Here is a 20455-nt window from a genome sequence, read left to right on the forward strand (position 1 = left end):
ATACGACTTAATTATCAGACTTTAGATGCTAAAAGCTAAAGGGAAACTAAAGTTCTAAAAAACTGTATTCTTTTACAAGTGTAAACAACTTAGAGGAAGGTTTAGTTCGCTGCAATGACCAAAACATCAGCATTTATTGAATTTACTTCTCACTTCATCTTCTTAGACTTGAATTTTTGTTGATGTTTCTGATAAGTTCAAAAATTGAATCTTTTGGATAGTATTGAGATTTCTGATAAATAAATCTGAAGAGGGTGCAAAGAAAGGTTTTTCAAATAAAATTCTTTTCTTTGATTCAAAACATCTAAATCGATTTCTTTTCCTTTAAAAAGAAAATAGTATGGAAAAATTCCAAAGAAAAATCTTGACAACTGCATGAAAAACGTGCCTGTCAAACACTTCATTAGTGGACATATATATTCCCTTTCCTATTTTCCCTTCATCTCTTTCCAAAAAATCTTTTCCCCCACCACAGAATCTATGAATGACCAGAATCGAAATAGGGAAATGGCAAGGAGAAGAAAAATACGGTTTCCGATTAACTTTTCCCTTATCGGGGGAAAAAAATGTTCTTTTTTATTCCCTCTGACGGCACCAAATGATGAGAAGATATATTTTTAAAGGATGGAAGAACTAATGGTAAAGATAGAGGAAAAGTATGCTTCGGAATATAAATCGAAAATGATTTTTACCGAAATTGTTAAAAACTTTAGGAACTTGACAGAGAGAAAAAAAGTAATGTTTTTCAACGAACTAAGTGAATAACTGAAATCTTTTAAACTGCAGTTTTCTCACATAATACTTAAATTACTTTTACTTCTGAAGAACAGAAAAAAATATTAACAGAACAGAAACAGAAAAAAGAAAATTGATAAATGGTAATATAGTGACTCTTATTATTTGTTTTTTATCAAATCATCATGCTAAAATGACTTGTTGTTGTCGTAGGAAATGAAGGCACTGGGGGTGCGATTGTTCTTGTTTTCCAGTGGCGCCATCTAGGGCCAAGACTTCGACTTTTGCCATACTCATACATCACACCCATTCATTCATCCACAGATCACAATTTTGACCTAAACCAGAGAACGATCGATCTCCAATCCAGTACCCCCCAAAGGTATAATTTGTTGTGGGAACATGGAGGATTTTGGGACAAATTTAACTTGCATCAGTCTTCATTTACTACACGGGGAGTCTTCGCCTTGCTGGATTCGAACTCCCGTTCGTAAGAACGGGAGTCCAGTGACCTCCCAACCACGATATCCCGGCTCCACTAAAATGACTTAAAAATGATTTAGAATGTTGAAAATATATACGAGCATACTAACTGAATATAAGTTTTCAGGTCAATTTTTCGGTGTTATTAGATTGTTTGGCTAGTAGAATTCGAAAATTGTGACTCATTACATGATTTAAACAAGATCATGTGACTAATATGTTGCTTGACTAATGTCATTTGAATTATAGCTTCATCGTACAAAGTTAAGTCTTAAAATTTCCACTAAAGAATTCAGGATCGCTAACGAAGATTCGAGAATTTTTAATTTTCGAAATATAAGTTAGTACAGTTACCACGTCATTAAATACTTAGCTATTTTACAATAATTAGTTTTCTCTTGAGTTAAAAGAAGAAAAAAATGTAAAAACTAATCATAAAGATATTTTTATAAAGCTCTTGAATGTCTTAGCACTAGGGATTAAAAATAGAATATTTTTAAAGCAAAAATAAAATATTTTAAAAAATAGAATATTTTAAACGAAGCAAAAGTTTTTTCTCACCATGTCTCAAAATAAGTTATATTGTTTCCCAACAGATGGCGCTGCAAATCAAAAAGCTATATATGAATGTTTTCAAAACTATAACCATTTTCAACGAGAATGTGGTGTAATCGGTTATAGAATTAACAGAAATTCTTGAAAATTCATAAGTTGGAAAGGTTTGCCACGTAGAAAAAAAAACATTATTTTATAATTTCTTCAAAATTCGACAACAGATGGCACTGCTAGCAACTGGTGAGAATAAATACTTGGTTTGTCTGTATCATTTTCTGCTCTTTTTTAAATAAATTTTTCAAATTAACGATCACATCTCTGAGACTCAGTAGGTGGCATATAAATATACGATGGAATTATTCTTTTTATTCAAGCACTACAGCCAGCTGCCGGCTCTGACCGTCTCAAGCAGTTTATTACATCTCTATCTACTAGCCGCTTATACTCTCCATCTATTTACCCTCTATTTTCAGGCCTGTGGATACGCTCAGGCCTGTGAATAATTAATTATTCTTTTTTATTTTTGTCAGGGTTAACGATGCCATATCTATAAATATGACCAAGCCATCTCAACTGCTGGATTTTAGTTGCATAAATTACTCTTGGTTTTTAAAATTTGCTGAATATTTAAAATTTGTTGTATTATCGTATTATCCGTAACCGCACAAAAAATTCCTCCCAAAATCGCAAATGAGTTTTCCTATTATTTATTCACTGTCCAGTTCCCTTTTCTAAATAGTATTATTTGTTTTACTAACGTCTTATAGTTATTGGATTTGTTTCCGTTCGTCAATATTTTGATTTGAACTGCCCTTACAAAAAATGCAAGGTGTTTTTGAGGTTTATTTGAGATTGTTTTAAGGTGTTAATTTTGGATTCAGTTCTATTTAAAGTTGACTTGGAAAACAACCTTGCAAAATCAATCTCCCAAGGTGTATGAAGTTGTTTCATTCATATTTAAGGTAGTTTTGAGGTTGATGGCAATCTACTTTAGAGCTGATTAGGGAGGTTGTTTTTTAGGTGTACAGGTAATTAGGCAGTTTTAAAATATACAAAAAGATGGTATGCATCTGCTACCTTGAATGACCTAAATCAAGAGAATGTTGACTTTCACCGGTGAATGTCAACAATCATATAGTCCCTGGTGAATGTCCGAAATATTTGCCATATCCGATTGGGTATGAATTTATTCGTTGATGTTATTAAATTTATTCGATATTGTAGTATCTACTGAGGATAGATTATTATTAGGTTTTACCACTTAACTAGACCTAGTATATATTTCTGACATATATCAAAGCGACTACGTGATTGTCAACATTCATCGGTGGACGTCGACATTCACCCATTTCTGTCATTCACAGCAACATGTATTTTAAAGGTATTCATCTAAATATGGTTTCACCTGATAGAATATGTTAACTATACGAAAACAGATCGTGAAATGGATTATACTACAACCTCAGGGACAACCACTGTAGTGATGCTAACACTCAGTGTTTTCATCTGCAGTGGAAAATAGAATTCAAATACTAACTAATCGTTGATGCTACTAGCGAGGGTTCAACTCTGATGAAAAGTATTAATGATGAAAACAGATGGAGAACTATGAATTAAAATTTAATTACACTTCAATGAGAAGGTATTTATTCTATCTTTCATTTATAATAACCTCCCATTTACAGTGGGAAAAAAGCCATGAAATAGATGCAATAAACATCTTTAAATCCACAAGACTTGGTATACAACATTTTTATTTATACAGAGGGTTTGAAGACAGTCCATTATCTCTTCTTTCCTGATTGTTGTTGGACGATGACAGGACGGAGAGGATGTCCAATTGTTCCCCATCTTTATCCCTCCCCACACTTCCAAAGAGTAGACACAGCAATGAATGATAGCCGGACTAGGGAGTTAAGTGTGTGGTATTGCCTCGTTTATCAAAAAGGATTCCCTCTTTGGGCTGATAGCCTTTATTTTTTTTCCCCATGGCTGTGTCGATTTTCTTCATCTCTTCTTTCTCTCTGGGAGTTATCCTCTCTCTCAAAGAGTTTGTGGGAGGGTGGTGAAGAATATTTGCAGACGATTTGGTGGAGAGGGTGGGCAAGGCTAACCACGTTCTTTAGCGAAGCCATAACTTTCGCTTTTATTCTGAGGTATTTGTCTCCTATCTCTTTTTTCCCCTCGTTTCTTTCTCCCTTTATCGGGTGATACACTAGGACTAATGGAGGGATATCCTTTAGTCGTTGTCCCACTGACCGAAACCATATTTCTTACTTTTTCGACCTCCTCAAATGGACCAACACAAGGGGAAGGTGCGTGGGAAGTAGTAAATTATCTAACGTTGGATGAAGTATTAGCTAAGTAATTCATTGCGTATCGTGAAAAAAAAAATCTTTCATATATATATTAGATATTATAAGAAAAGAATTGGAACTTTTGGACTATATAACTGCTGAAGAGTATTTCTCAAAAGTTTAGGTTAGTTTAGGTTAAGTTTCGGTTGATAAGTTATTTAGAGTTTTCAGTTACTGGTCAAGTAATCAGTTGGGGAAGATTTACAACTTATTGATCAATATTATTGATTAGTTCAATATAGTGTACTAATTCAATCTATAAAAAATTGAGAATAATTTATGCACACACTATTGTGAACATACGAGAGTAATCACAAATAAATATATTTTAAATCACAATAAAATATGTTTTTTCCCTGTAGAAATACAAAAAATCGTATATTTTCTGTAATTGCATAGTTTTGAAGGTTGAGGGTTTGTCTATTTTCTTACGTAATCTTCAATTTGGTCGAAAAACTCCGTGTCAATTTTTGTAGGCTCGCATCATTCAAGTCTTACGCAGTGTCAAAATCTCATCTTTCACTTCTTGAAAAAGCTGAATTACATTCCAGCCAAATGTTCTTTAAAATTAGTTCGGTTGCTTGTCTAACCTTCATGGCTGACACAAATCGGTTAATGCATTTTTGCAAATGCTGTGACAGTTTTTGTATGCCCATTTAATGCCAGCTCTCCTCAGTCTTATCTTTCATCTCTTTTCGGCTATGCATCCTTTCGAATTAAGCAGCGAGGAGCAGCAACTGGGAGCTGAATTTAGGCTTAGAAAGTATGCGTGATAATGTTCAGTTGTAGGGGTTGACGGTTTGATGTGAGACGAATAGAGAAAGCTTATACCCTTGTTCAAAATTTCTATTCTCTGATTCTAAATACTGTTATTAGTTTTAACCTTTTTAATCAGTATTTCACAGTATATGACAACTTTTTAATGTGATTCGAGCAGGTAAACTTGCTTTGGATTTAAGGGGTCACTTGTAGGACTGGCCATTAATTGTAGGATAAGCTTCTTCTTCTTTCTGCTATAGACTAGATCAGGTGTCGACATCCCTTCCGTAGTTAAAAGCTATTTTTTTTTCTGATGCAGTAAATTATTATTTCAGAAGGCTTAATACATGTACTATTAGAAAAAACTAATACACTATTTATGCGAAGCTAAACATGCATTTATTGTTAAACCAAAACATAGTAACAGAGTATTGAGGGTATTTGACTTGTTAACAAAACATATAATTAAGGAGCCAGATGGAAAACGAATAAACCTTTTTAATTACCCTAATTGTAATCTGAATAATAAAAACCTAATTTCAGTAGGTTATATAACTTTGCTTAGAATACATAAAATAACTGTTTAAAAAAGAAAAGAAAAAAAAGCAATATGAAAGACAGTTTTGGGATTGAATAGAGGCATAAACTTGTTCTTCTAGGTGAATACGCAGGTTTTCATTTCATGCAATTTATGATGCATAGATATTTAGATTACATTGAATAGTAGTCATAATTGAAAATAATTATTCAGATTAAAATGCTAAACATGCCAAATCTATGCATTTTTACACGATCAGTTCTGAATGCCGCGTCTGAAAGAGGGGGTAACAAGACTAAGTAAGAGCTAGATTTGCATGCATGCGTTCTGTCGCGCATTTCAATGTGTTCGGAGGGATTCATTAAATTAAATTTGGCATAGGTGATATTGGAGATAAATTTTTAATACTATTGAACTATTCAAGAGCTTGATTCGACTGAGTGCATGCATTCTCGGAAATTGAACTCTCAAATTTGACATTTCAGCAACTCTTGAGCTGTATTTCGTTAATTTGGAGAATACTATTGTCACGATATCGCGTAATTTGAGCTGAAACGTGAACTTTTAAATATATGACTAAATTGTATTCTCAACTACGTAACCTCATCGTATTATATCGTGGGAAATTAACTAATTAAAAGACTAGACGATCGAAAATAAAGTGACAATAGAATCGACCACCCTGTGCGGTGGTCAAGAAGTTGGTCTAGTACCAGGAAGATCCCAGATTCGAATCCCGCTTCCGGCATAGGTGTAATTTATTTCTCTGTTCCATCAGTCTATTTTTCGTTGTTTGAAGGAGAGTGATTCACCAATATTATGCCCGCTATAAAGTAACTATTAGAAAAGAGCTAAAATAGGCATTACGACTTTTTTTTTGTGGAAAAAAAAATCGAATGACGAAATATTATTTTAATTTTGTCGAAATTCGGTTCCTCAAAGAAGTGACGATAGTTTTCGTCACTTTGACGAAATTGTCAAAGAAAAACTACATTTTCCAAAAACATATACAGTATACTCTCTATATCTTACAGTTGAAGGGACGCTAAAAAAAATTTCAAGATAGCTGACTTTCTAGATAACAAGTTCAGAACTAAATAGGTTCTAAAAAAAATGAAAAATATATTCTGAAATATTGCACTAAAAAAGAGTTATGACACATAAGAGTAACTACTAATAAATATGTTTGTATTGATAGTTGACTATAACTCTAAATACAACAATGATAGTTTTATTTTTAAAAGTGAGACAAAAGTAATGATGCATTAAATAGAAAGGAATTGGTTTACAGTAATCTTACACTGTGATTTTTTTGAAAAAATTTAATTTCTATTTCGCGAAAAAATTCGACGTAACAAGGTTTTGAGAAGAAACTCTTTTGACATAGGAATTCAACTTAACCTTAGGAGGATATATAATGCCAATGGGAAAACATTATTTTTTTTTGTCATAACAAGGTTTTCGAGGTATCGGAGTTCGAGGAATTGAGAGTACCAGGAAACGGTTTTATCAAAAGCGAAGAAAGTTTCGTGAAATTTGAGTATCCATTTTTCACAGTGTGTGGTGTCCTGTCCAACTTCAGCATTAGATGAAGATCTATGGTCTGAAACAAATGAGTATATAACTACCGTTTTTTCCCCTCAGAAGTTTTGAAATTTTTTCCAATGATTGGGGATTATTATTCGATACACGTTATAAAGAAGGTGTTTAATTTGTTTTCGTGAGACAACACAGTAATTTATAAAGTCCTTGACCAGTGGATACCAACTAGCAGCCCACATCCGGTCCGCGAATCCTTTCTTTGTGGCCCGCGAACTATTATTTGTCATTTTTTGCAGACAATTTTCGTAAAAACTCTATATGGGTTTAAAATATTTTTCCTTCGTTAAAAAAATTCTACTTTCATCGTTTCTGTGAAATTTAACATGCCAACGCTGCTAAAAAATTTATTTCTCAGGTTTTGCATCCAAGAAAATATTTATTCAAATACAAAAATTATCGTGTATGTTGCTCCTTTTTATTTCGTTTTTTTTTCTTTTTTTTTTTTTTTTTCTTTAATATTTTGTGAAAATAATTTAGCATGTGTGTATCAGAAATTTTTTCGAAGAAATTCTCCGATTTAGCCCTTTGAAACCACTCATTTTGGACGAAATTATTTACATTTGTAAGTTTTGTCGTCAGAATTTTTTAATATGCAATAAAATATTTTTAAATATCAACTTCTTACTTTAATTTGTGATCCAATACTTTTGTTCTGTACAACTTGATAAAAATCTGGCAGTAATATTTAATGTTCCTTCAAACAAAGAGTCCTATATAAAATCTTGATTTTGACTGGTGCTTTTAATTGCGGCCCCTGGCCTCATGTGAGTTGGACGATAAATAATATGATCGTATAAGGTTTTTTTCTTCTTGTTAATACGATTTTGCTTTTAAGATTTTTTTCTCATAGTAAATAATATGACATGTTTGGAATACAATACCGCAAGGATTGCTCTGAGCAATCAACGAGCTGTTTGACATTAAGAATGTCTTAAAGACAAAGGAAGAAGAAAAAAAGAGTTTTAATGACATAGACGCTACTGAAAAATAAACGCTGACTCTCACCTCATTAGCGTCTCCTGCCTCACAGCGACAGAATAACTCTCGACACCACCCTTCCCTAAATGTGTCATCTTAATTGTCAGACAGCGTCTCAACACCTTTTAAACACCACCCCTAGCACGACGGTTACATGCCAAGCTTTATCTCTTTTTTTTCCTTCTTCTTTTTCTGCAGGAGATTAAATCCCGCCTAGAAAAATAACAGGTATCTTCTTCTTGCTACACTAATTGAAACAGTCAGCGGGTAGTGATTGATAACTTTTTATTAGGAGAAGCCAGTTATTTAATGCGAGGCACAAGGAAGAACCGTGATTCATAATTACCCCCAGATAACAGGTAATCTGAGTGGCTCGGCGACTAAATTACTTCGCCTAACTGGGAACGGGCAAAGATGCGGAAAATGATAAGACATCTTCATATCCCCCCTAGCACCATTTGAATTTTCCTTTTTTTTTTTTTTTTTTTGATTTTATTTTTTCTAACTTTCTGTCCATAGGAGACTAGCTAACCCTTTTTGATATTATTGAGGAAAATAATACTGAGAAGATCTGTCTTAAAAAATGCATTTTAATTATAAATCTAATTAAAATTAGAATTTTTCTGATGAATGAACATAGGATTAACCCCTTAATGCATTTGCCATGTCTTACACGGGCAAAAGTTACCGGCAAACATACCCGTGTCTCACACGGGCAATCTTGTAATATTTCTAATACCCGTCTATGATTCGTTCTAGTAAAAATGTATAGCTAGATTATAATTAAATTAATTTATCATAGACGATAACATAATGCACAATTTTTCTTGTGTAAATCACGTGGTGCATTTTGATGATTGGCTATCTAATATCTAATCTATATATATTACGAATTTATTTGACGATTTTTGATTTATATCACGAATTATACTATAGCGCATTTCTAATGGGTTTAACGAATTACATGTCATTTATTTGAATTCAAATTTATTTTAATGACTTAGTATTTACTAAAAAGATGTAATTTTTTTTAAAAAAAAAGTTTTTATATGGATTTGAATGATTATTTTGAATTCTGAGAATTTTGTGCATTTGCAATGTACCTAAGTTAGTAGCGAGCGAAGCGAGCTTGGTTTGCGAAGCAAAGCATATAAGATTGCGTAGCAATTTTCGAGGGTTGGCGAGCGTTAGCGAGCAGGGGGCGCAGCACACTAGTTTAATATATTAGTTTAATTTATCAATTATTAATTGATATATCGATTTAATTTGATTTTAATATTTCGAAATTCAAAATAAAACAGTAATCAAATTGTTTAAACTTTGTTTGTACAGTAATTTTTTCTGCAACTTTTACATCAACCCCCTCTTCCTAGTCACCCCTCCCCAACAAATGAAATTGTAAAAAATTACTTACACAACACCTAGGAATTTTCTGCTAAAAAAAAAAAAAAAAAAAAAAAAAACTCGATCATTTTTAACCAGTTTTTCCGAGAAAACTCGCTCTTAATGAGTTAAACTAGAAATGAAATAAATAAACTATATTCCAAACTTAAAAAGCAATTCATCGATAAAAATACTTTTATTTTTAAACAAATAATTACACTATTTTTCAAATGACGAAATTTGTGAGCAAATATATGCGCCAGGTATTTCATAACCATTGACTTAGGTATACAAAGGTAATTAATAATTAAATTATGAAGGAAACGGATATGTTGTCAAACTCGGAAACATCAGCTTTTAAGAATAACGGATTAAAGCACCAAAACTTTTAACTATTTTATGCCTGAATGTAAAATTTAATTTAAAATCAAATGAATACAATCCTAAACAATTAATCTATTAAAATATTTCTTCAATGAATTAGAGTTACCGCTCCTGTTGCGTAGTTGGTTAAGGCGTCGATCACACCGCTGGTTGGAGAGCTGAGGGTAGTGAGTTCGATTCTGGTGTCTGACAAAATAACCAGCGTGTGTACGCAATAAGGTGCACATCCTGGCTGAAACTCCTCTCTGTGGTTGTGATGTGGAAATTAAGAGAGAGGGGGGGGGGGTACCACAGGTACTGTCCACGTCGTCTGACCAGTATCAAAATTACGTGGCTGATTGCTACCATGGCCAATAAAAGATAGAGCTCTAAAATGAGGCTAGATGATTGGCCGAATTCAATTCGTTATACATCACTTTTTGAACATTTCGTCTGACAAAATATGGGATTTAATATGTTTTCTGCAATTATTGCTAGGCAATATTTCTTTAACTGGGAAATAAACATAAACTTATTTAAAATATGGTAAATCAGTATCGAGAAAAGCGGGATTAAAACATCTAAATATTTCATGCACGAAAGTAAAATACAAATGAAACCCCAACTTGATACAGCTGTATTCGAAATCGAAGAAACAATTTATTTACTAAAAAACTTTATACTTACATTCTACTGAAGTCAATTTTATTTTGTATGATAGAGAATATTGATATGTACAAAATATAGGCACAAAGTGATTCCCCAAAGATTAATGTGTGGTGTGGACTAATGCACGACCGAGTCATTGGGCCTTTCTTTTTCACAGAAAAGACGGTCTCATCAGTCGCATACTTAGACATGTTGGAAAACTTCGTATTTAAGCAACTAGAAGAGCTTCAGCCACATGTCTTTTTGCAACAAGATGGTGCACCACCTCATTGGGGTTTCATCGTTCGTAGTGCTTTGAATGACCATTTTCCAGGAAGATGGATTCGGCGAGGAGGTCCAATTCCTTGGCCACCCAGATCACCTGATATAACGCCGCTGGACTTTTTTCTTTGGGGCTTTATAAAGGACAATGTTTACGGGAGGATCGTGTCAAACATTGATGACCTAAAAGTCAGAATTACAACCGCAATAGCCTCTGTGGATGCCGACATGCTTGCCGCTACCTGGCGTGAAATTGACTATTGACTTGATATTCTCCGTGCGACGAAGGGGGCACACGTGGCAGTTCATTGACAAGGGTCATGAAACTTTTTGAGTCTATCTAACCATTTATGTTATTAATTTTAATCTATCGTTATTATTTTATGAGTTATTAAACATCAAAATGAGTCCGGGACTTTATAAACACTCTGTATTTAAGTGTGGAGAAAACAATTTTGTCAAAATCTAAGGAATCATTATTCATAAAAAACTGAATTAAAACATCAAAACTGGTTTGTTGCTGTGTAAAATTTCGAAGTTTTTTTAAATTATTGACTTTACCTAAAAATTCTGATTCCCTTAGTTCATATGACTTAGATAAAATAGGCAATCCCTTGTTATACATGAGTATATCGCTTATTATACTAACTATAATGTGCATAGTATAATGGGGGTACTAAACTAATGCAACTGGATTGCTTACTTAAATATTATGTATCATAGTAAAATATAAACAGCTGGAAATAATGTATAATTTTTGTATGTTTCTTTAAAAATAAGTGTGTAGTTTAAATGAGTATTAATAATATATAGAACAATACTGACAAAATCAAAAATTTTAATAATTTTTAAATAAAATTTTGATACTTTTTTTATGAAAATGCATATGCTCCGCTTAACTTATCAAAGAAATCGAAATAAACCGTGTATTTTATTTAAGAAGATAAAAATTTGATATGCATATTTGAATAAATAAGAAATATAACATTGTTCTTTACAGTTTTAATAAAAAAATATTTTTCTCTTTATTGATCAGTAAAAACCGAGATAAAAACTAGTCTTCTTCTTTTTATTTTAAAAAGAAAAAACACCCAACGAGCATCTTACACGTTTATTTTCTCAAAAATCAAAAATAAGATAAACAGTTTCTTACTGTTCTAAAAATAAACTAAAAAAATGCAACATATAATTTGAAATACAGAAAAAAAAATTAAGCTGTCAGATCTTTTTTTATTCTTGAAGCATAGGTTAATTTCAAACATATTTATCTTGCCGTATCAAATTCTAAAATCTCTTACTACAATTTTAAAAAGTTATATTTCTTAATGGTAAAAAAGTATGTGCAGAAATAAGTATGAAAAAATTACTAATTACTCTTCCCATAAAATTATTATCACATTGATAAAATTAAAAAGTGAAAAAAGGTAGTTCCCAAAACAATTTACGAACGACACAAAAAAAATTTATTATGAATGCTTTAATCTACTCTTTAAATACAATATTAAGCCTTGCTAATAGCATTACAGAAAAGAGAACAGAAAAAAAATCATAATAAAGTGGAAATTAAATAGTTTTTTTATGAATAAAACAGCCTTCAAAAACATTTCTTTAGAAATTTGAGAATCAAGTGGCAGTTTCATAGAAGGAGGGCATAATATAATAATAGCGAAAAAAAAAATTTTTTTTTTACTATTTTTTAATGAAAAATATCCTGGAAATTAGAATTTGATAGCTTCATTAACAACTTCATTGACTTTTTGATGGTCAGAGAATAATTAATTATAGCCCATTAAGCGAATTTTTTAATCGCTTTCTTTTTAAAACATTTTCTGAAATCTGTTTCATTTAATCACGCTTTCAGCTCTCGTCTTCATTAAGAAGGGGAAAAAAATGTTTCCAGGAAAAATGAGAGGGTGTAAAAAATGTCTGAAAGTTTTTTTTATTTTTATCATCGTTGTAATGAAAATTTCTCGGTTATAAAAGTTAACTAGACTTGAACCATTCGTGTGATGCATAATATTGGAGATAATACGATAGATAAGTAAAAATTCATGTAATGTAAGTAGAATATTTCTTCAAAAAACGTATACAATTTAAAACTAATGTGATATTCTTAAACTAAAAACAAATATTGTTTGATTGCATAGATAAACATTGAAAAAAAATCTGTTTATGATCTTTTTTGTCTTTAGAATATTCAATTTTGTCTATTTTTTTTTGTCTTCAGAATATATTATAAAAGAAACAGTTTTACGCTGCTATGCGTGGTTTTATATATATGTTACTGAGAATGACCAAATCAAGAGAATGTCGACTTTCACCTGTAAATGTCGACAATCACCTCGTTTGGTGAAAGTCCGAAATATTTGTTAGATTCGATTTGATATTAAAATTTATTCATTGATATACATATATATATTATATATATATATATATATATATATATATATATATATATATATATATATATATATATATATATATATATATATATATATATATATATATATATATATATATATATATATATATATTGTTCAGTATCTTAGAAATATAGCGCCAACTTGGCATCATTGTCTTAGCATCCTCGCCACCGTTTCTTGTAACCCCAATCAGTTGAAAATTAGTTGTTGATCTTATAGCAATCGCGTGCTCGTAGCACCAATCATAATAAAATCTTAAATACAGTCCATATCTGTTTTAATCATTTGTTAACAAACGAACCAGCATAGAAATCAAATCAATTAGTATCGAACATATATATATATATATTTGCAATTAACTACTTCTGTCTGTTCATTTACTAGCATAATAATTTCCATATTTTAAAGGGAGTTAATAGCATTTTTTTAAAAAAAATAATAAACAAAGCTTCTGCAAACTTCTTAAAAACAAAAAATTCTTACGTTGTTTAATATTTTTGAAGTTGATCTCATAGTTACCGTTCATTTGTACTTTTCGTTAAGGCGATACTTTGCTTCAAAGCAAAAAATAGTACTTTCATACTTCGTGATGACAATAAATTATTTTCAAAAATGTACTCACGGTATTATTAAGTGTTTTTTCTTCTTTACTCTCAGTTTTAAGTCTGGAATGGGAATTGTTATTGGAAGGAAGTAATTCTTCAGGCTTTGGAGACAAGGAAACAAAATTCTGGAAAGAGAAATAAAAACAGAATCTGTAGAAATAAAAATAATTTCTTCACTTAAGAATACATATCATTTTTCGTTTCAAAATTTTATTTTTTAAATTACAGCACAAACCAGACGAAGTATAGACTAGAGCTAAGATATGGGCATTATTTATCTTTTAATCAAAAAATTTGACACATTTTATTGACTTTAAGATTTTTTATAAAACAAAACCGCAGCAAACATTTTTTAGAAGGGGGCATATATAATTTAAAATTTATGATCTTTTACCTGATATGAAAACATGCAATAAAACTCTAGAGATGAATTTTTTTTTAATTGCACAATGAGAAAATCCCGTGTTTTTATTAGTACAAATTTTCGGTCATGATTATTATTTTCATTATCATTTCATTATAAAATTTAAAATTGAAATTTAGAGAACAATTAACAATATTAAAATGAAACAAAATAGGTTATGAAGTATATATTTTTTCACTTATACCACAAACAAGCCGAAGTATTAACTAAAACTAAGACATGGCATTTTTTTTCTTCTTTTAATCAGAAATTTTGACATATTTTATTGATTTTTAAGATTTTTTTAAAACAAATCACGGCAAAAATTTTTTTTTTTTGGGGGGGGGGACACATATCGGACTTAAAATTTATGATCTTTTACCTGATATGAAAACATGCAATAAAATTCTAGAGATGAATTTTTTTTAATTGCATAATGATAAAATCCGGTGTTTTTATTTGTACAAATTTTGGCGTTTTATTATTATTTCCATTTATTGGAAAAAAAATATAAAATTGAAAATTAGAGAGTCATCAACAATATTAAAATGAAACAAAATAGTTTATCAAAATTACAAAAAAAGTTATGAATAGGTTATATATATTATGAATAGGTTATATATTTTCATTATGTAAGTAATTCTGAATCAGTATTTATTCATATTTGATAAATAGTATAATAATGTATAATTACTAATTTATAATTTCAATGACTAATATGAAATGTACTACCAAAGTATAAATATGCATATTGTTTAATCATCAAACCTTTTGCAGTGACAGGTGTAAGTCTTTAAATTACTATAAATATACTTTAAGAACACAATTGTTAAGTTTTCAGGATCGCTCAAAAAGATTTTTACATACTTAAATATACGATGCAGTGGTACACAGGAATATTTCTTACAAATATCCAACCTAAAATGTGTGTATAATTATCTGGTCTTTCTTCCCCGAACACTTTTAAGTTCTATTTTAAACTCATAATTTTTTGTACTACACTACACTCCAAAAAATTCCGTTTAAAATCACTGATACCCGTGCTTTTTACCGTTAAACTTTAAGGAACGAAAAAAATTATTGGGAAAAATTAACGTTATTTTTACAGTATTTTTATTGAATCACTGTAATTAAATAAATATGTCTGTAAATACTACGGTATAAAATTTTGCGATAGAAATGGATTTCACGGATGCCAGTACTTTTTCCCGAAATTTTAAAAGGAATTTTTTACAGCGCATATCAAATGTCTAATATTAAAAATTCAAATACAGAAATGATTTATAGCTGTATTCGAAGGGAGACAAAAAATTAATGTTTCAAAATATAAATACTTATGGAAAAAAATGGCAACTTTATCGTAAATATAATTTTTATATGAATAAAGCTTATATTTAGTTTGGTAATAAAGCAAACTGAGAAAAGAAACTTTCTAAGCATAACTGATTTACAATTCAGCCCAAAATTTTTGAATAAGGGTTGTAAAATGTTTTGATTTATTTGAAGCGAAGAAAAATAATAGAGAAATCTATCAGAAACGGTTAGGCAGTTTTTATTAATGATGACTTTTTTTTTAAAAAAAAAAGAAAGCTACGCCGAAGAAAATGTTAATGGAAAATTTATTATCAAATATAAATAAAAAATTATGGAATTTCTTTTTTAATTTCACCTTAAATAAGTTTTTTTTTACATTAAAAAATCGTGAAGGCCACCGCTGCTGTGGGTGTTCAATTTTACACTACATATTGTTTTTCTGCGTAGAAATCTACATGATCTAGAAACTTGAAATTATGATGAGGTATAAAAAATATGTATGGAGTAAAAAATTATCATTCGATTATTATTTCAAGAAATATTAACTATTTAACGTGTGGGGGAAAATACCCTGTGGGACACTCTACAGATCACATGAATACAACTATACAGTTGAAATTTGATATGTTGAAAATGTCATGTTTGTTAAGAATACGAGCTTTTCTTCGTTTGAAAATTATTGAAATTTCAAGTGTTTTTTGTTGCAAATATTTTTCTCTTTTTTTCTCTCAGCGTTAAATTTTGTTTTGCAGCAAAAATTCTATAAGACAATGAAGCTGGAAATTACGACAGTGAATACGAAAATGTACGAAAATTTCGATGCAAAAAAAAGTTTCGATTATTAGCTTGAGAATGATCAGCTGTTAATTTTTAGAAAACAAAAACTTTGTTGTCTGATCTACTATTCGCTAAAATAAAAGAGTTTTTATTTTATTTTATTTTATTTTATTTTATTGTGCAAAGAATTTGACTTGGTGTAAAGGTAATGAATTGTTTTAGTTAAAAAATGTGTTCAAAAAATATTGCAACTAAGTGCTTTTTCCGAGAATTTATTTTTCACTTCTTTTGCTTGATGTTTTTGCGTAATGATTATTTTATACATTGTTGTCGAAAACTTATCTTTTTCGAGATCATCATTTTATCAGCTCGCACTTGACTTGATGCCAAAACTAACAAGAATATTAATAAATGAAATAAAAGAAATAAGAGGAAACCATCAGATTTTGCCAGATATAAATCATGAAATTTTCATCGAAATTTTAAAAAAAAAAAATGTTTCAAATGCAGGCAAAACCCAAATTGAACTGTTATATAGTATAATTTACCTTTGTAGATTGTTAACTAGGGAAAATTCTTATTTGTAATTTTGTATTGTTACATACATACTATATTCCGAAGTTTAAATATTTATTTTTAATACAGTTGATTATTTTTCAAATTCAACTAATTTTTCCTTTTGATACGATTAACATATTAGCAAGGTTTTCTTATAAAAAATTATAATAATTTTGTATTTTAAAAACAAAATTATCTTTTATTTTTTTAAAAAAATACTGAAATTTAAGGGAAATTAAACCAAAGACTTAGAGAGTATCAGATTGGTTGGCATGCGAAGTGAGCAAGGAGCGGAATCTCTGTGTCTTTGTAAAATAGAAAAAGTTCTTGCATTTTGTTTGACAACAAAGATTTGAGAACTAATTTCAAATACATAAATAAAGTAAGTATAATTCTGCCCAAAACTTTCTCTAGAACAGTAACTGGAAAATTATTTGATTCATTTTAAGTTAAAAAAAATTATATCAACAAAATAATAAAGCAATTTTTATTAATGGTCATAAATGAACTTCTTAATAAAAAATAAACGCTTATTGCATTTTGTTTGACAATAAAGCAAATTGAGAAAAATAACTTCGAAAGGATAAGTAAATTATATATAATTCTGCCTAAAACCTTCTTTTGATTCATATTAATAGAGAGAATCATAGCTGTGAAATCTAACAAAAAACAAAACTAATTCAGTTTTCGTTAATAAACTCTATGAAAAAAATAAGAATAAAAATTCTTAAAAAAAAAAAACTTTTCTCAACAAAAAAAATGTTTTGTATATCAGACTCAAAAAGAACAAAAAGAAAGTTTTCGAAATGCTCCACTACCCCAGCGTCTCCAGAAGGGCTGGTCTGAGAGAGAAGTATCCATGCACACATAGGGTATGTGTAATCGCACGGTTCCAGTGAATTCTTCTTTTTGATTGTGTACACATACACGGAGACAGATCAATACATTGAGTTGAAGGGGAAAAAATATCCTGCAATCGAATAAATCGGATCCACATCAAATGTAGCGTAGAAAAAGAGATTTAAAGAAAAGAAGGAAGAAATTCGATTATATCAAAAAGGTCTTCCACGTTTTATGGTTCAGTGGGGAGGCCTTATCGTTCTTTTTTTTTATTATTCTAGGCTAAGCGAAATTTAATATTTCGTAAATCACTAAAGATGGAAATGTTATTTTATGATTCATGGTCTATGAAAAGAAAATTAACTTTCCATTTTTCATAAAAACATTATAAAATGTTAAGATAAATGTTTCATGCGAGCGTCATAAATATTCGGCAGTAATAATAATTTTTGTTGTTGCTGAAAAGAACAGTTATTATGAATATGGATACGTAGTAATTGAATTTTTATAGAATAGTTAAATATGAATAAACAAACATTTAAAGAGCCGCGTTGGCTCAGGGGATGCCTCCCGATGAAAAGACCCAGGATAGAATCCCGGCGTTGACTGATGGATATGAATTCTGCTCCCGGTGCGCATAGACAACAGCGCTGGAGTAAAATATTTTTAGTGGTTTGACGAATCATGATTTAGAATATTTTTTTGCCGTCGCACTAAGCGTGGAGAATTTCTGTGGTTTCTGTCTCCATATAATGCAAATGAGGGTAAGTTCAATAAAGAATTTCTCCACAAAGGTTAGTTTGGCCCAATCCTTGTTCCAGGAGTTTCCTTGTCTTCTGGATTGGGTTCAAATTTGCAAAGCTAGGGAATTGTACAGTGCAAAAAAGAAAAAAAAGATGGGCCACTCTGGATAACTTTTGACCTAACGATTGGGTCCTCACGTTTTAGGACTCAATCTTAATGGTTCGAGGAGACAACCTCAAATTTGCTAATCAATAAGAACAGACGATATTCTAAGTTGCGAAATCAGACACAAGAACGTACTTTCTTTGAATAAACATACCTTTTTTTCGATGTATTCGGATTTCAGACCCCAAAAATATATGGGGTAGCCACCATCCGGGAAACATGGTCCCTATAGTTTGGTCAGGAGAGCGCTTTAAAGTTTAGATGCTAATTTTCCTCTTTCACTATATCTCAAGAACTTTCTAAGCGAATTAAAAAGTTTTTGCACGCAATTATAAATTCCTTCATCCAAGGGTAATTCCATGCAAAAAATAATTTTCAATAAATATTTATTATTTTAATTAATAATAGTCGAAAAAACTTTGAATTGTAAGGTACAAAATTTTTTGCATCATTTTAAAGAATATAATTTTGCATGACGAAATACAAAATTTCGGTTGAATCGAAATCGGTTGTATAGTTCCTGAGGAACTAAATTTAAAAAAAGTCAAATATTTAAAATTCGATTTCTCAGATACTATTCGACTGATTTTGCTCAAACGCCGGTAATAAAAACAAAAATTAAAAAAAAGTGGTTTTTTCGAAAATATTAAAAACATGAATAAATAAAAATAAAATTATTTTCGCAACTGTTACTTGTGGGCCGGTATGGTCATAAAGGCTAGGATTTCATAATGTTGTGAGGCGGCATGATTATGGCGCACTTGATTGTAGCACTTTATTGATGCTTTACTTCCCCGACACTTAGGTCTAAAACTAGAAAGGAGTTTCATGCCGCTTTTGGGGATATAATCAGAGTCCTTTACTCCGCTAATTCAATCCCTTAACTAACGCTTGTTCCTTACATAACGCAGTACAAAAAAAATTTTTTTTCCACATTAAGGTAATTGACAATGCTAAAACTGAAAATATGCACAACGCAAAAATATTAAATAGTGCTAATATGCGTACACACTCAAAAATAAAACTCTCACATTTGATGATTCAGTGATCCATGAGCTGTATTTCAGTAGTCGCGTGATTTGTGACGAAACGGGATTGTGAAAATATGTGACGAAAATACTTCCTCCATGACGGAACCTCATAAAAAGTGCATTGTGAAAGATTGTTAATTAGAATGAAGACTAGACGATAGAAAGCAAAGTGACAATGAAGCCGACCACCCTGTATAGTGCACAAGGCGTTGGCCACGTATCAGGTAGATCAAGCGTTCGAAACCTCTTTGGGCATTAGTCTTTCTTGTGTTGTTTGGGTGACATTGATCTACCTGTGTGGTGCCCATGATAAGGTGATGTTACAAAGTTTTTTTTTTTTGAAAAGTTAGAATGACCGAATTAATTTCCTCGAAGAAGTGACAACAGTTAATTCTCCACTTTGACGAAGTTTTTGCTTGGGGCATATACCAAGAAACGGTTTCATAAAAAACCGAAAAAAATGCCTAAAATTTAAGTACCCATTTTTTAAAATTATGTATTGATATTTCAATGCCTAGAGTTTAAATTAAATAGCGTAATATCATGAATAACTTATGACCTAACTACTGAATTTTTGCGTAGTCCTATCTATAATGTTATTGGTTTGCGGAGAATACGTTCAATACGTTAATTGGAACAGTGGGGTCTTAGGGAATAGAGCATTCGCCTTCTAATGAGATGAATCGGGTTCGAATCCCAGCGTTTTCTACTCGAAAGGAATTCCGCGCATGGCTCGTACCGACCACGGTACAGACGTAAATCATCCTCAGTGGTAGACGGATCATGGCTTAGTGTCCTTTTGCAGTCCGGGTAACAGGTTCTCCTGGATTTCCTCTCCATGTTACACAAATGCGGTTTAGGTCCATCAAAAAGTCCTCCACGAAAGCAAATTTCTCCCAATACTTTAACCAG

The 20455-nt window shown here is 30.8% G+C and overlaps 1 protein-coding gene across 2 annotated transcripts in view; it reads right to left on the minus strand.

The window, feature by feature from the left end:
* The window catches only part of LOC107445627 (uncharacterized), a 626385-nt gene that overhangs the window by 304809 nt on the left and 301121 nt on the right, over nt 1–20455 (minus strand). For both annotated transcript variants that reach the window (XM_071177173.2, XM_071177172.2), the window contains exon 3: nt 13729–13836. In XM_071177173.2, coding sequence (XP_071033274.2) covers nt 13729–13836 — 108 coding nt within the window. The remainder of the gene's footprint in view (nt 1–13728; nt 13837–20455) is intronic.

Source organism: Parasteatoda tepidariorum, chromosome 2 (genome assembly GCF_982258835.1).
Source record: "Parasteatoda tepidariorum strain Cologne lab strain chromosome 2, Ptep-v5.0, whole genome shotgun sequence".
Taxonomy (NCBI): domain Eukaryota; kingdom Metazoa; phylum Arthropoda; class Arachnida; order Araneae; family Theridiidae; genus Parasteatoda; species Parasteatoda tepidariorum.